Source organism: Anolis sagrei, chromosome 4 (assembly GCF_037176765.1).
Source record: "Anolis sagrei isolate rAnoSag1 chromosome 4, rAnoSag1.mat, whole genome shotgun sequence".
Lineage (NCBI taxonomy): Eukaryota > Metazoa > Chordata > Lepidosauria > Squamata > Dactyloidae > Anolis > Anolis sagrei.
The window spans coordinates 246,919,705-246,936,369 of NC_090024.1; the positions used below are offsets into that span (position 1 = coordinate 246,919,705).

Here is a 16,665-nt window from a genome sequence, read left to right on the forward strand (position 1 = left end):
TTTCCCAAATGAAGCAGAGAGTGTTTGAGGACCGGGACATCCGTAGGGAGAAACATGCCCAGCTCCTTAAGCCGCTCCTCATAGGGCTTGTTCTCCAGACCTAAACAGCTACCCTGTTTATAAAGCCACTGTCCTCCCAACCCTGATATGCACCTACGAAACGTGGACTGTAATAATAATAACAACAACAACAACACTTTATTTGTACCCCGCTACCATCTCCAAAGGACTCGCTCGCCTCTGGACACATTCCAGCTTGTCAATACCACAATTCAAGAGAGATATTGACAACCTGGAATGTGTCCAGAGGAGGGCGACTAAAATGATAAAAGGTCTGGAGAACAAGCCCTATGAGGAGCGGCTTAAGGAGCTGGGCATGTTTAGCCTGAAGAAGAGAAGGCTGAGAGGAGATATGATGAGGGCCATGTATAAATACGTGAGAGGAAGCCACAGGGAGGAGGAAGCAGATCAAGGGTCTGGAGAACAAGCCCTATGAGGAGTGGCTTAAGGAGCTGGGCATGTTTAGCCTGAAGAAGAGAAGGCTGAGAGGAGGTATGATGAGGGCCATGTATAAATACGTGAGAGGAAGCCACAGGGAGGAGGAAGCAGATCAAGGGTCTGGAGAACAAGCCCTATGAGGAGCGGCTTAAGGAGCTGGGCATGTTTAGCCTGAAGAAGAGAAGGCTGAGAGGAGATATGATGAGGGCCATGTATAAATACGTGAGAGGAAGCCACAGGGAGGAGGAAGCAGATCAAGGGTCTGGAGAACAAGCCCTATGAGGAGCGGCTTAAGGAGCTGGGCATGTTTAGCCTGAAGAAGAGAAGGCTGAGAGGAGATATGATGAGGGCCATGTATAAATACGTGAGAGGAAGCCACAGGGAGGAGGAAGCAGATCAAGGGTCTGGAGAACAAGCCCTATGAGGAGCGGCTTAAGGAGCTGGGCATGTTTAGCCTGAAGAAGAGAAGGCTGAGAGGAGATATGATGAGGGCCATGTATAAATACGTGAGAGGAAGCCACAGGGAGGAGGAGGGAGCAAGCTTCCTTTCTGCTTCCCTGGAGACTAGGACGCAATGGAGCAATGGCTTCAAACTACAAGAGAGGAGATTCCACCTGAACATGAGGAAGAACTTCCTGACTGTGAGAGCCGTTCAGCAGTGGAACTCTCTGCCCCGGAGTGTGGTGGAGGCTCCTTCTTTGGAAGCTTTGAAACAGAGGCTGGATGGCCATCTGTCAGGGGTGGTTTGAATGCAATATTCCTGCTTCTTGGCAGAATGGGGTTGGACTGGATGATGGCCCAGGAGGTCTCTTCCAACTCTTGGATTCTAGGATTCTGACTCTATGACTGTGAGAGCCATTCAGCAGTGGAACTCTTTGCCCCGGAGTGTGGTGGAGGCTCCTTCTTTGGAAGCTTTGAAACAGAGGCTGGAATGGCCATCTGTCAGGGGTGCTTTGAATGCAATCTTCCTGCTTCTTGGCAGAATGGGGTTGGACTGGATGATGGCCCAGGAGGTCTCTTCCAACTCTTGGATTCTAGGATTCTGACTCTATGACTGTGAGAGCCATTCAGCAGTGGAACTCTCTGCCCCAGAGTGTGGTGGAGGCTCCTTCTTTGGAAGCTTTGAAACAGAGGCTGGAATGGCCATCTGTCAGGGGTGCTTTGAATGCAATCTTCCTGCTTCTTGGCAGAATGGGGTTGGACTGGATGATGGCCCAGGAGGTCTCTTCCAACTCTTGGATTCTAGGATTCTGACTCTATGACTGTGCGAGCCGTTCAGCAGTGGAACTCTCTGCCCCGGAGTGTGGTGGAGGCTCCTTCTTTGGAAGCTTTGAAACAGAGGCTGGATGGCCATCTGTCAGGGGTGCTTTGAATGCAATATTCCTGCTTCTTGGCAGAAGGGGGTTGGACTGGATGATGGCCCAGGAGGTCTCTTCCAACTCTTGGATTCTAGGATTCTATGAAACATAAACAATAAACATATAACATTGTCAATAAGACAACATACAATTAAAACTGTGGGAGGGCCAAATGTAAAATTAAAATTGGAAATAGTGCTGAAACGTGGACGAAAAAGTGATAGTGGTGTTTGTGGAAAGACATACGAGCAGACCTAAAAATGTGAAGTGCTTTAGAGGGACAAAGTGATATGGGATCATTATTCCAGGCAGGCACACTGGAACAACCACGTCTTCAAGTTCCTCCTGGAGACTGCCAGGGTTGGGGCCTGCCTGATGTCTCCACCACACTCCGGGGCAGAGAGTTCCACTGCTGAACGGCCCTCCTATAATAATAATAATAATAATAATAATAATACTTTATTTATTCCCTGCCACCATCTCCCCAAGGAGACTCAGGGCGGCTTACATGAGGCCAAGCCCAACAACACATCAGTAAACAACAAGGCAGCAAGAAAATAAAACAGTACAATTAATATAACTCACATATAAACAATAACACAAGGACTAGTGGGCGGGGCTTCCCTCCCAGTGGGCGGGGCCACAGCTTTCTCTGCCTCCGCGGCTCCTCCTCCTGCCGCTAGAGGGTGCTGTATCTCTCCATCTAAACTATCCCAGCCGTAGATGTAGGGCCGTCAGGGGCGCATGCGCCGGCTCTGCCTCCGCCACTCCTCCTCCTGCCACTAGAGGGCGCTGTCTCTCTATTAAACTATCCTCTTCGTAGCTCTAGGGGGGCCAGGGGCGCATGCGCAGTCCCTCGGCGCTGCTGGGCTACGGGTGCCGCGTCGGGACATCCCCCACAGCCAAGATGGCGGCGTCGGGCTCCAGCGGCGGCTCCTGCCCGCCGGGGCCCGGGAGCAGCAACGGAGGGGGCGGCGCGGGCGGCATGGAGGTGGACGCGGCCGGTGAGCAGGGAAGGGAGCGAGGGGGAGAGGGGAGAATGGGAAGGGTAGGCCTGGCTGGGGCCTGACGGGGCTTCTCTTCCTCCTCGTCCTCCTCCTTGGCAGCGGGCCCGGCGGTGATGGCCTCGGGCGTGACGGGGAGCGTGTCGGTGGCGCTGCACCCGCTCGTCATCCTCAACATCAGCGACCACTGGATCCGGATGCGCTCCCAGGAGGGACGCCCCGCACAAGGTGAGAGGCCCACAAGGAGAAAACAGCCGGGGGAGGGGTCTGGGGAGGGGGCCACGAGAGAAGAAGAGTTAAGGAGAAGGCCTGTCTCCTCCTCACTCTATTATTATTATTATTACTATTTGAAACACAACAAGAGCTGTTCAGCAGTGGAACTCTCTGCTGAAACAGAGGCTGTATGGCTATCTGTCGAGATGGGGAGGTCTCTTCCCACTCTTGAGTTCTATAAGGAAGGAAAGAAGGAAGGAAGGAAGAGGGGAAGCTCCTCAAGCGGGAGCTGTTCAGCAGGGGAACTCTCTGCTGAAACAGAGGCTGGATGGCTATCTGTCGGGAGGGGGAGGTCTCTTCCCACTCTTGAGTTCTATAAGGAAGGAGAGAAGGAAGGAAGGAAGGAAGGAGGGGGGGGAGCTCCTCAAGCAGGAGCTGTTCAGCAGTGGAACTCTCTGCTGAAACAGAGGCTGGATGGCTATCTGTCAGGAGGGGGAGGTCTCTTCCCACTCTTGAGTTCTATAAGGAAGGAGAGAAGGAAGGAAGGAAGGAAGGGGGGGAGCTCCTCAAGCGAGAGCTGTTCAGCAGTGGAACTCTCTGCTGAAACAGAGGCTGGATGGCTATCTGTCGGGAGGGGGAGGTCTCTTCCCACTCTTGAGTTCTATAAGGAAGGAAAGAAGGAAGGAAGGAAGTGGGGAAGTTCCTCAAGCAGGAGCCGTTCAGCAGTGGAACTCTCTGCTGAAACAGGCTGTATGGCTATCTGTCGGGAGGGGGAGGTCTCTTCCCACTCTTGAGTTCTATAAGGAACGAGAGAAGGAATGAAGGAAGGGGGGAGCTCCTCAAGCGAGAGCTGTTCAGCAGTGGAACTCTCTGCTGAAACAGAGGCTGGATGGCTATCTGTCGGGAGGGGGAGGTCTCTTCCCACTCTTGAGTTCTATAAGGAAGGAAGGAAGGAAGTGGGGAAGCTCCTCAAGCGGGAGCTGTTCAGCAGTGGAACTCTCTGCTGAAACAGAGGCTGGATGGCTATCTGTCGGGAGGGGGGGTCTCTTCCCACTCTTGAGTTCTATAAGGAAGGAAAGAAGGAAGGAAGTGGGGGGGGGGAGCTCCTCAAGCGAGAGCTGTTCAGCAGTGGAACTCTCTGCCCCAGAGTGTGATGGAGGCTCCTCCCCCCAAGGCCCATTTCCGCAAGGCGCCCCAGAAGGATACCGTGGTCGACGGTATCGAAGGCCGCTGAGAGGTCCAGGAGCACCAACAGGGACACACTCCCCCTGTCTAGCTCCCGGCGCAGATAATCCACTAAGGCGACCAAGACCGTCTCAGTTCCATGTCCCGGTCTGAAACCAGACTGTGCCGAATCCAGATAATCCGTGTCTACCAAGAATACCTTGGTAGAGTTGTGAGGCCACTACGCTTTCCATGACTTTGCCCAAAAAGGGGAGATTGGAAACTGGCCGAAAGTTGTCAAATCTAGTGGGATTCAGTGATGGTTTTTTCAACAGCGGTTTTATGATAGCTTGTTTTAAGCTCGCTGGAATCTTGCCTTCCCGAAGGGAGGCGTTAACCACCACTGTTACCCACTCAGCCAATCCCCCTCTGGCCTCCTTCAGAAGCCAGGATGGGCAGGGGTCTAGGATGGACGTGGTGGGCCTCATTCCTCCAAGTATCTTGTCCACATCCTCGGGCTTCACCAATTGAAATGAATCCATCAAAATAGGACAAGCAGGTGCTCGGGTCACATCCTCGGAGACTGCATTTAATATGGTGTCCAGACCGGAACGGATCAAGGCGACTTTGTCTGCAAAGAACCGAGCAAATGCTTCACAGCGCGTGGCCGAATTGTCAGGGCTCCCGCCTGAGGTGGCGGGAGTTAAAAGACCTCTGACAATCCGGAACAACTCCGCCGGACGGTTTCTTGCAGACGCAATAGTAGCCGCAAAGAAAGTTGTATTATTGATCTGTGGGACGCTACTTGCTTTTTAAACTTTTCATCTTTTACTTTTTAATAAACTACAAAGACTTCAGTCTGTGTGCACTTCTGGTGATTTCAGCAAGGGGAATCTATTCTGAGGTGCGACAGGAGGGGCCAAGGAGAGGGGGATACAAGGGGGGGGAGAGACAATGGGGGGGCTATGACTGTCTGGGGGGAGCTACAAGAGAGGGGGAGGAGCCAAGGTTGGAGGGAGGGGCCAAAGGGGAGGGGGGGTCAATAAAGGTCTCTCTCTCCATCTCCCTCCGGCCTTCTCCCTTGTTCTCTCTCCACAGTGATCGGGGCGCTGATTGGGCGCCAGGAGGGGCGCAACATCGAGGTGATGAACTCCTTTGAGCTGCTCTCACACTCGGTCGAGGAGAACGCCGTCATCGACAAGGAGTACTACTACACCAAGGAGGAACAGTGTGAGCCCCAGCAAAGGAGGGAGGGAGGGGACATATGGGGCTAAGGAGAGAGGGAGAGGCACAGGAGAAGGGTCTCCGAAGGCAATCCAGTCTGACCCTATTCTGCTAGGCAGGAAAAGCACTATCAAAGACACCCCCCCCCCCACACACACACACCCAAAAGGCCCCTCCTGACACATGGCCATCCAGCCCCAGTTTCTAAAGCCTCCAAGGAAGGCGCTTCCACCAGACTCTGTGGCAGAGAGTTCCACTGTTGAACAGCTCTTATGGTTAGGAAGGTCTTCTTAATGTTCAATTGCCATTTGCACCCATGGCTCCATTGAGTCCCAGTCTCCAGGGCAGCAGAAAGGCAGCCTGCTCCCTCTCCCTTAGGACATCCTTGTTCTCAGGTCTCCTCTCAGCCTTCTCTTCTATGGCTAACCATCTCCAGCTCTTTCAGAGCTTTTTCATCTCTCTAGGCAGGTGGTTCTCAACCTACCCAATGTCACGACCCCTTAATAAAGTTCCTTATATTGTGGTGACCCTCAACAATAGCATTATTTTTGTTGCTGCCTTATTATTATCATTTGGCTCCTGTTCTGAATCATCAATATAAATAAACATGTAATGTTCGTTTGTGGGATTAACATAACTAAAAAACCACTGGACAAGTTGACACCAAATTTGGACACAAGGCACCGTTCAGGCCAACAAGTGACCATCACTCATAAAAACACTGAAAAGGGCATCAGAAGAGACTTAAAAAGCCAAAAAACAAAAATTAAATTACAACACATGCACAAAACCACACACACACACATATATACACATATACACAAATATATACACACACATATACACACACAAAACACATATGCACAGACTGGGCCACAGCAACGTGTGGCAGGGAACATCTAGTCATGTAAATATAAGATATGCAGGATGTATTCTCATTCACTGGAACAAATTTGGTACAAATACCCAATACACCCAAATTTGAATACTGGTGGGGTGGGGAGGGGGATTGATTTTGTTATTTGGGAGTTGTAGTTGCTGGGATTTATAGTTCACCTACAACCACAGAGCATTCTTAATCCCACCAATGATTTAATTGAACCAAACTTGGCACACAGGGCTCCCATGACAAACAGAAAATACTGGAAGGGTTTGGTGGGCATTGACCTTGAGTTCTGGAGTTGTAGTTCACCTACATCCAGAGAGCACTGTGGACTCAAACAATGATGGATCTGGACCCAACTTGGCACAAATACTCAATGTGCCCAAATGTGAACACTGGTGGAGTTTGGGAGAAATAGACCTTGACATTTGGGAGTTGTAGTTGCTGGGATTTATAGTTCACCTACAATCAAAGAGCATTCTGAACTCCATCAATGGTAGAATTTAACCAAACTTGGCACACAGGACTCCTGTGACCAACTGAAAATACTGAAGGGGTTAATAATAATAATAATAATAATAATAATGTTTATTTATACCTCGCAACCATCTCCCCAAGGGGACTCGGGGCAGCTTACATGATGCTAAGCCCAACAATACATCAGTAAACAATAATGCAGCAAGGAAATACAATTAATATAACTCACATATAAGCAATAACACACAAAATGGGCATTGACTTTGAGTTTGGGTGTTGTAATTCACCTCCATCTAGGGAGCACTGCGGACTCAAACAATGATGGATCTAGAGGGCTTTTGGTAGGAGCATTTGCCGTCTGTCTCCAAAAAGAAAGAGCAGGACAGATGGAGTGATCTTTAGCCTTCTCTGCCAAAGGGGTTCCTAAGACCATCAGAAATATGTCTTTTCTGATAGTTTTTGGTGACCCCTCTGAAGCACCCCTTACGACCCATCCCCAGGGGTCCCAACCCCCAGGGATTCATGGTCTCCAGACTTTTGATCCTTTTAGTCACCTTCTCTGGACACCTCCCAGCTCTGAGTTCATGTCCCTCTTGAATCCGGAATGGTCAGTATCCCCCTTGAGTCTTGAAATCCTCCTCCGCAGTCAAGCAAGTCTTCAAGGACCTGGAGTTCCTGGGCTGGTACACGACGGGCGGCCCTCCGGACCAGTCGGACATCCACATCCACAAGCAGGTAAGCCCTCCCCTCTCAAAATGCCCCCAATATGCAGGGGAAGGGGCAAAGGTGAGCCTCCCCCTCTCTTTGCTCTCATCCTCTTGCTTCTTCCTCTCCTCAGGTGTGTGAGATCATCGAGAGCCCCCTCTTCCTCAAGCTCAACCCCATGACCAAGCACACGGACGTGAGTCGCAGCCCCCTCCGCCCCCCTCTTTTTTAAAATTATTATTTTTATTATTATTATTTTATTGTCGAAGGCTTTCATGGCCGGAATCACTAGGTTGTTGTAGGGTTTTTTGGGCTATATGGCCATGGTCTAGAGGCATTCTCTCCTGACGTTTCGCCTGCATCTATGGCAAGCATCCTCAGAGGAAATGAGGTCTGTTGGAACTAGGAAAAAGGTTTATATATCTGTGGAATGACCAGGGTGAGACAAAGGACTCTTGTCTGCTGGAGCTAGGGGTGAATGTTTCAACTGACCACCTTGGTTAGCATTTGATAGCCTGGAAGTGCCTGGAGCAATCTTTTGTTGAGAGGTGATTAGATGTCCCTGATTGTTTCCTCTCTGCTGTTGTGCTGTTCTAATTTTAGAGTTTTTTAAATACTGGTAGCTAGATTTTGTTCATTTTCATGGTTTCCTCCTTTCCGTTGAAATTGTCCACATGCTTCTTGTGTATTTCAATGGCTTCTTTGCGTAGCCTGACATGGTGGTTGTGAGAATGGTCCAGCATGACTGTGTTCTCAAATAATACCCTGTGTCCAGGTTGGTTCATCAGGTGCTCTGCTATGGCTGACTTCTCTGGTTGAAGAAGTCTGCAGTGCCGCACCCTGGTCATTCCACAGATATATATACCCATTTTCCTAATTCAAATAGACCTCACTACCTCTGAGGATGCTTGCCATAGATGCAGGCGAAACGTCAGGAGAGAATGCCTCTAGACCATGGCCATATAGCCCGAAAAAACCTACAACAACCCATTTTATTATTTTATTTTATTTTTTATTTTTATTTTTATTTTATTTTTATTATTATTATTATTTGGGAGCACCACGAAAGGCTCCCAGGGAGACACTGCATCACCTTCTCTCTTTCTTTTCTCCCTCAGCTCCCCGTCAGCGTCTTTGAGTCCGTGATCGACATCATCAACGGAGAGGTAATCTCCTTGGCCCCCTCCATGGTTGTCCCGCCTTCCCTTTGCCTCCCTTCACCACAATTGCTGGCACATTGGAAAGAGAGGAGGGGGCTTCGCTCTCTGTGCAAAGCTGCAAGGAGGGTTGGCTTAAATAGTGCCGTGCTTGCGCAGACGGCAATATCGATTGCGTCCCCTCCCTAATGGGTTGTCTCAGTACCAGAAGGCTGTTAGGAATTGTGAGTTGAAGTCCAAAACACCTGGAGGGCCAGAGTTGGCCCATGCTTGTTGTAGAGCAGAGCTTTCCAAACTACTGCTAGAATGAAGGGGGGTGGGCCAGGGGACAGCACCATCTTCTCTCCTGCATATGTCATCAGCTGGAGACCCCTCTCTCCAGCACCAACTGCCACTCTACGCCAGAGTGAAGATTGGGGGGCCAGGGGACAACCCCAGGTTGCCTCCCATGCTATGCTAATAATATAATAATATAATATAATATATTGTATATACATATAATATTTATAATATTATCATGTAATACAATATAATACTACTAATAATGGGAAGTCAGATTTGGCCACGGTGGTCCACGCTCTCGTTACATCTAGGATAGACTACTGCAATGCACTCTACATGGGGTTGCCTTTGAAGACTGCTCAGAAGCTTCAAATAGTCCAACGAAAGGCAACCAGGTTAATAACTGGGGTGGCATACCGGGAGAATACAATTCCCATGTTACGCCAGCTCCACTGGTTGCCAGTTTGCTACCGGGCACAATTCAAAGTGCTGGTTTTGGCCTATAAAGCCCTAAACGGCCCCGCCCCAAATTACCTGTCCAAACGTATCTCCCCCTATGAACCATCGCGGAGATTAAGATCCTCCGGGGAGGCCCTGCTTTCCGTCCCGCCATTGTCACAGGAACGATTGGAGGGGATGAGAGACAGGGCCTTCTCGGTGAGGGCTCCCCAGCCAAGGAACTCCCTTCCTGGTGAGATCAGGCCGCCCCCCTCCCTCCTGTCCTTTAGAAGGATGGTCAACACTTGGCTGTGGGACCAAGCTTTCGGGACAGGGCAATAAAGCGGCAATGGGAAAGATGACAAGGCCAATTGGAATTGATGCGAATGGCTAGGACGGTTTTAAATGGTGTTATTTTAATTGGTGTATTTTAATATTTCGATATATGTTTATGTATTGTACCCAGGCATTGAATGTTTGCTGTGTATATGCTGTGCTCCGCTCTGAGTCCCCTTCGGGGTGAGAGGGGCGGGATATAAATGTTTTAAATAAATAAATAAATAATATTGCAATATAATGGTATAGTGGGATTGTGGCGCAGCTGGCTGAGTGTCAGCTGCATTAAGATCACTTCTGACCATAAGGTCATGAGTTCAAAGCCAGCCCGGGTCGGAGTGAGCTTCCGACCAATTCTGTAGCTTGTTGTCGAACTTTGCAACCTGAAAGACAGTTGCACCTGTCAAGTAGGAAAATTAGGTACCACCTATTTGTGGGGAGGCTAATTTCACTAATTTACGAGGCCATAAAAAAGAGCAAAAGACCACGACAACGGTGCTTTGGGATACCTGCTTCCCCAACCAGAACTAGTAAGATTCACTTCCTCAAGAGCAGGAGTGTTATGAGTGTTTAGAACCGCTGACCCCTAACCTCTCCTCCGTCCCGTTTCCCTCCAGGCCACCATGCTCTTTGCGGAGCTGACGTACACCTTGGCCACGGAGGAGGCGGAGCGCATCGGGGTGGACCACGTGGCGCGGATGACGGCCACCGGCAGCGGAGAAAACTCCACGGGTGAGCGCAGGCCAAGGCCGGGGGAGGAGGGATGTTTATTTATTTATTTATCGTATCAGGAGCAAATTAAACAGTTGTATTGTATTTCAAGAAAAACATACACACAAAGTTTTCAAACTTGGTATGATACTAAATGTCCTTTGACCAGTATCTGGCCACTTGGAGTGTCTCTGGTGTTGCTACAAGAAGGTCCTCCATTGTGCATATGGCAGGGCTCAGGTTGCATTGCAGTACGTAGTCTGTGGTTTAACTGCGTCGTGGATTCCACTTTGTGGCCCCATTTCTTGAGGTTGGCTCTGCATCTCGTGGTGCCAGAGCACAGTCTGTTCAGTGCCTTCCAAGTCGCCCAGTTTTCCGTGTGCCCAACGGCTCATTTGGTATTAGCCGTTGATTGAGGTTCTGGGTTTGAGCCTGCCACTTTTGGACTCTCGCTTGCTGAGGTGTTCCAGCAAATGTCTCTGTAACTCTTAGAAAACTGTTTCATCATTTACTTACTTACTTAGGCAATCCCTCGTAGTCCGAGGATCATGGTCCTCCAAGGTTGGTGTTCTGGTGGGTCCGTAGGTGACTGTGGAGCCCTATTCTTGATCTGCATCGTTTCCCCCAGTGAGGGCATTGGATTCCAGGTGGAAGACGATCCCAGTCAGGGTTGGCTTGACGTGCCTTCCTCTTGGCATGTTTCTCTCTTTTGCCCTCTATTTGTGCCTCTTCAAATTCTACAGCACTGCTGGTCACATCTGACCTCCAGCTGGAGCGGTCAAGGGCTTCCCAGTTCTCAGTATCTATGCCAGAGTTTTTAAGATTGGCTTTGAGCCCATCTTTAAATCTATTTTCCTGTCCTCCAACATTCCATTTTCCGTTCTTGAGTTCGGAGGGAGTCTGGTCTCAGCGGTGAGTTGAGGTTCTGGGTTTGAGCCTGCCACTTTTGGACTCTCGCTTGCTGAGGTGTTCCAGCGAGTGTCTCTGTAGATCTTAGAAAACTATTTCTAGATTTAAGTCATTGACGTGCTGGCTGATACCCAAACGGGATGAGCTGGAGATGTCTTGCCTTGGTCCTTTCACTATTGGCTGCTACTTCCCGGCGGATGTCAGGTGGTGCGATACCGGCTAAACAGCGTCATTTCTCCAGTGGTGTAGGACGCAGACACCCCGTGATAATGCGGCATGTCTCATGAAGAGCCACATCCACTGTTTTAGCGTGGTGAGATGTGTTCCACTCTGGGCATGCTTACTCAGCAGCAGAGTAGCACAGCACAAGGGCAGATGTCTTCACTGTGTCTGGTTGTGATCCCCAGGTTGTGCCAGTCAGTTTCCGTATGATATTGTTTCTAGCGCCCACTTTTTGCTTGAAGTTCAGGCAGTGCTTCTTGTAGTTCAGAGCACGGTCCAGAGTGACTCCTCCTAGGTATTTGGGTGCGCTGCAATGCTCCAGTGGGATTCCTTCCCAGGTAATCATCCTCAGAGCTCAGGATGCTTGTCTGTTCTTAAGGTGAAAGGCACATGTCTGTGTTTCAGATGGATTAGGGATCCGCTGGTTTTCCCTGTAATAGACCTTAAGGGCACCTAGAGCTTCGGAGAGCTTCTGTTCTCCCATCTCAAAGCTCCCTGCTTGAGTGGCAATGGCGCGATCATCAGCATAGATGAATCTCTCCATCCCTTCTGGCAGTGGCTGGTCATTTGTCTGGGGGCTGATGGATGGAAGGTAGGAAGGAAGGGGTGTTGAGACTAATTTCACAATTCAGCAGCAGATCAGTTGCACAACTTCAGTGTTTTCCAGTAGCTTCTTCCTGCACAGTATTATCAGCCTGTAGTCACTCTGGAACTCTTTTACAGACACTTGAGCACATGCCCGGCCATTGTCAGTTTTACTATTGTTTCCCCCTCCAATCTAGATGACACTACAAACTTACCACAGCACACAGTTATATCTTGTCTTAGCAGATAGGTTCTTTTAATCAATTACACAGAGCCTTCGACGAACAGCATCACAGCACAAGGAGAGATATACACTGTACATGACTTCCTTATATACAATTCTATACAATTACACATAGCAATCACTGATTGGTTCCCAACTCATTGACTTAACCCAGACCCAGGATTGCATCATTCACAATCACCTAGAATCATAGAATCCAAGAGTTGGAAGAGACCTCCTGGGCCATCCAGTCCAACCCCATTCTGCCAAGAAGCAGGAATATTGCATTCAAAGCACCCCTGACAGATGGCCATCCAGCCTCTGTTTCAAAGCTTCCAAAGAAGGAGCCTCCACCACACTCCGGGGCAGAGAGTTCCACTGCTGAACGGCTCTCACAGTCAGGAAGTTCTTCCTCATGTTCAGATGGAATCTCCTCTCTTGTAGTTTGAAGCCATTGTTCCCTTGCGTCCTAGTCTCCAGGGAAGCAGAAAGGAAGCTTGCTTCCTCCTCCTCCCTGTGGCTTCCACTCACATATTTTTATATGGCTATCATGTCTCCTCTCAGCCTTCTCTTCTTCAGGCTAAAAATGCCCAGCTCCTTAAGCCGCTCCTCGTAGGGCTTGTTCTCCAGACCCTTGATCATTTTAGTCGCCCTCCTCTGGACACATTCCAGCTTGTCAATATCTCTCTTGACTTGTGGTGCCCAGAACTGGACACAATATTACAGGTGTGGTCTAACCAAAGCAGAAAAGAGGGGGTAGCATTACTTCCTGGACTAGGCCAGAACACATTCCCTAAATGAAGTTCTATATATAGTTAATGCATGACTCAGCATTTCCAATAGAAGCCTATTAGTGCATGACTCAGCTATATTACATTACAATACATTGTAAAACCTGACAGGAGGGGTTGCTGGGTCTCCCTCAACCTGGTGCCTGGGCCTCTGCTGCGGCTGCTCCTTGGAGACTTTGGGGCGGTTATCAGGCTCTGTTGGGCGAGCTGTGCCCTGAGCTGCTTCTGCTCCCCTTGCAGTGGCCGAGCACCTCATTGCCCAGCACAGCGCCATCAAGATGCTGCACAGCCGCGTCAAGCTCATCTTGGAGTACGTCAAAGCCTCGGAAGCAGGTGAGAAGAGGGAGGGAGGGACCACTAGGGACAGTAAGGCTCCTTGGTGGGGGGAGGCAACACCTTCTTAACCTTCTCCCCCCGTTTCTCCCCTTCTCTCACACAGGAGAGGTGCCCTTCAACCATGAGATCCTGCGCGAGGCCTATGCGCTCTGCCACTGCCTACCGGTGCTGAGCACGGACAAGTTCAAGACAGATTTCTACGATGTGAGTGACAAGCAACCAGAAGGGTGCACAGGAGTGGGGTGGGGTGGGGCAGGGGGTCCTTTGTAGGGGGAGGCTGATAGTTGCACCCCCAGTCACTGTGGAGACAGGAAATTCGTCTTGGAAAATAATAATAATAATAATAATAATAATAATAATCTTTATTTATACCCTGCCACCATCTCCCCAATGGGGACTCGGAGCGGCTTACATGAGGCTGAGCCCAAACAAGCAAATTACAATAAAATAAAACCGAAAACGCAAACAATAAATGACATAAACTGGTCATTAAGGGGGCGGGGAACACGTCTTAATTGCTATTTTAGTGGTATTTTAGCACCGGGACTGTGGCACAGCTAGCTGAGTGTCAGCTGCATTAAGATCACTTCTGACCAAAAGGTCATGAGTTTGAAGCCAGCCTAGATCGGAGTGAGCTTCTGTAATTGTGTAGCTTGCTGTTGACCTTTGCAACCCAAAAGACAGTTGCATCTGTCAAGTAGGAAAATTAGGTACCATCTTAAAGTGTGGGGAGGCTAAATTAACTAATTTACATGGCCATAAAAAAAGACTCCAGCAAAGCATGCGGGGAATGCGGAAGTACTTCTGTAGCAGGACGTATACGTTACTAGGTTTCATTGAGTACCTATGGAGAAGGAAGAAGATTGAGAAACAGCTTGGCAGGGTTCCAGGCGTTTATTCATACTCCGGAGTAAGGGTGATCAGCAAAACCAAGAGCTGATACACACCTGATGTCACATTTAGTCCAGCTTTTGTAGCATGAAATTGCTAGTTTTGCACATGCGTAGAACAACTCTGACATTTACACAATACAATCATTAACAGGAATTTTCATATATAGTTGCCAAGGACATCTTTCTGGCAAGACCATCATGTCCCCAAACATCTGCTCACTTATATAACTATTCAACCTTCTACCTGTTATCCCCAGATGACACGTTCAATTAGTCTTTCAATTCCCTTAGATCTCTTAAATAAATCATAACTTTATATATGTTTTTAACATAAAAGTTGATCAAGGCAATCTCCTCATCAATTCTGCCGTAATTAATAACTTAGTTCCCCAGGAATTTGCTTTTAAATGAAACGTTTCTGAAATTACCTACTATTTACATCAAATAGTCAGGAGATGGCGCTCTCTCACTATATGACCTTAGGTGTTCCAAGTCTTGGATCGATATATATTGATTTCTGTGTGCTGCCAGTTCTTTGGTGGTCAACATTTAGCTAAAATAAAAATTCGGCCTGTGTAAACATGTAACTTTGATCAGTCATGTTGACCTCTCTATCGATCCATGCCATTTGTCGGCTTTTTCCCTTACTTTGCAAAATCTTTCTTGAGCCGTCAGGTAAGGATCTTTAAATTATGATTATTATTTTATTTTTCCCCTAACGACTGCCACACTTCGTCAGTGTCGCAGATGGACGATGAAAGTGACAGCTCCCCTGGCGGCCAGAAAAAATTAAATAGCCTCTGACTGTCTGTCTATATTTGTTGTGTGTCTTTGGCATTGAATGTTTGCCATATATGTGTACATTGTAATCCACCCTGAGTCCCCTGCGGGGTGAGGAGAAGGGCGGAATATAATTACTGTAAATAATAAATAAATAAATAGTGGGGAAGTGACCACGTCCTGTGAGAATCGATGACTGTGGACAAGACAGAAAGAGCACATTGGACAAGGAAGAACTTCCAGCAGTCAAGAGATGAGGCCGGGCACTTGTGTCTTGTGTATTTTGGGGAGCTGTCCTCTGTAGTAATCCCTTGCAGGCCTGTCTTCTGGCCTGAGGTCTGAAGGGTGATGGAGACCCTAACCCTAACCCCTTCCTTGCTCATCTTTCTTTACGTTGCTTCTCTCTTTCAGCAATGCAACGACGTGGGCCTGATGACCTACCTGGGCACCATCACCAAAACCTGCAACACCATGAACCAGTTTGTGAACAAGTTCAACATCCTCTACGACCGGCAGGGCATCGGGCGCAGGATGCGGGGGCTTTTCTTCTGAGGCCCCCCAAGCACCCTCCCTCCCCTCTCCCCTAATAAAGCCATTTATGCTGTCCACTGATCTCAGGCTCTCTTCTGTGGCCAAGGAGGAGGTGGCGAGATCCGGAAAGACCACAACCAAGCACTGGATTTTGGGGGAAGCGGGGGATACATTTGCACCTGAGTTCTTTGCAAGGAGTTGCTGGATAATGAGACCTATTGCCCAGAAAGGTTTGGGTGGGGGGCAGAAGGGGGGGGGTCTTCTTCTCTGGGCAGTTTCTCTGATCTTGCATGGAGTAGAAGTAGGATGGGCTCTGTGGCCCAGAAGTTCCTTCCAGTGCTAGTCGCATTCCAAACATGAAATTCTGCAGGCTTAGGGGGAAAGGGCTCTGCCAAGCATCGGGACTGTGGCGCAGCTGGCTGAGTGTCAGCTGCATTAAGATCACTCTGACCAAAAGGTTATGAGTTCGAAACCAGCCCGGGTTGTAGTGGGTTTCCAACCAATTGTGTAGCCTGTTGTCGACCTTTGCAACCCGAAAGACAGTTGCATCTGTCAAGAAGGAAAATTAGGTCCCACTTTAAAGTGTGGGGAGGCTAAATTAACTAATTTACAAGGCCATAAAAAAGACTCCAGCAAAGCACTCCAGCGGGGAAGCATGCGGGGAATGCGGAAGTGCTTCATCAGCGTCGCAGATGGACGATGAAAGCGACAGCTCTCCTGGCGGCCAGAAAAAGTTAAATAGCCTCTGTGTATGTCTGTATATGTTTGTATGTCAAAAATTGGCATTGAAAGTTTGCCATATATGTGTACACTGTAATCCGCCCTGAGTCCCCTGCGGGGTGAGAAGCTGTAAATAAATAAATGAAGGAAGGAAGGTGTTTTCCCCCTCCTCTGCCCCTTGGCCACTAGGTTTGTGCTGTATTTGTCTGCAGTATTTATTTATTT

The 16,665-nt window shown here is 49.0% G+C and overlaps 1 protein-coding gene across 1 annotated transcript; it reads left to right on the top strand.

Moving 5' to 3' along the window:
- The first annotated feature begins 2,680 nt into the window (after positions 1–2,680).
- On the top strand, positions 2,681–15,795 carry COPS6 (COP9 signalosome subunit 6). Its single transcript, XM_060771750.2, has 10 exons — positions 2,681–2,860; positions 2,963–3,088; positions 5,336–5,467; positions 7,468–7,556; positions 7,660–7,722; positions 8,645–8,692; positions 10,357–10,471; positions 13,421–13,513; positions 13,620–13,720; positions 15,601–15,795. The coding sequence occupies exons 1-10, from the start codon at positions 2,701–2,703 to the stop codon at positions 15,739–15,741; spliced, it is 1,068 nt and encodes a 355-aa protein (XP_060627733.2). The 5' UTR covers positions 2,681–2,700; the 3' UTR covers positions 15,742–15,795.
- Positions 15,796–16,665: the final 870 nt, after the last annotated feature.

What these genes read in the sequence shown, in the direction of transcription:
- COPS6 (XM_060771750.2), top strand. Translation starts at nt 2,701, where the DNA reads ATGCGCAGTCCCTCGGCGCTGCTGGGCTACGGGTGCCGCGTCGGGACA. An exon ending in CATGGAGGTGGACGCGGCCG is followed by an intron (nt 2,861 to 2,962) that starts GTGAGCAGGGAA and finishes CCTCCTTGGCAG; the next exon opens with CGGGCCCGGCGGTGATGGCC. An exon ending in CAGCGGAGAAAACTCCACGG is followed by an intron (nt 10,472 to 13,420) that starts GTGAGCGCAGGC and finishes CTCCCCTTGCAG; the next exon opens with TGGCCGAGCACCTCATTGCC.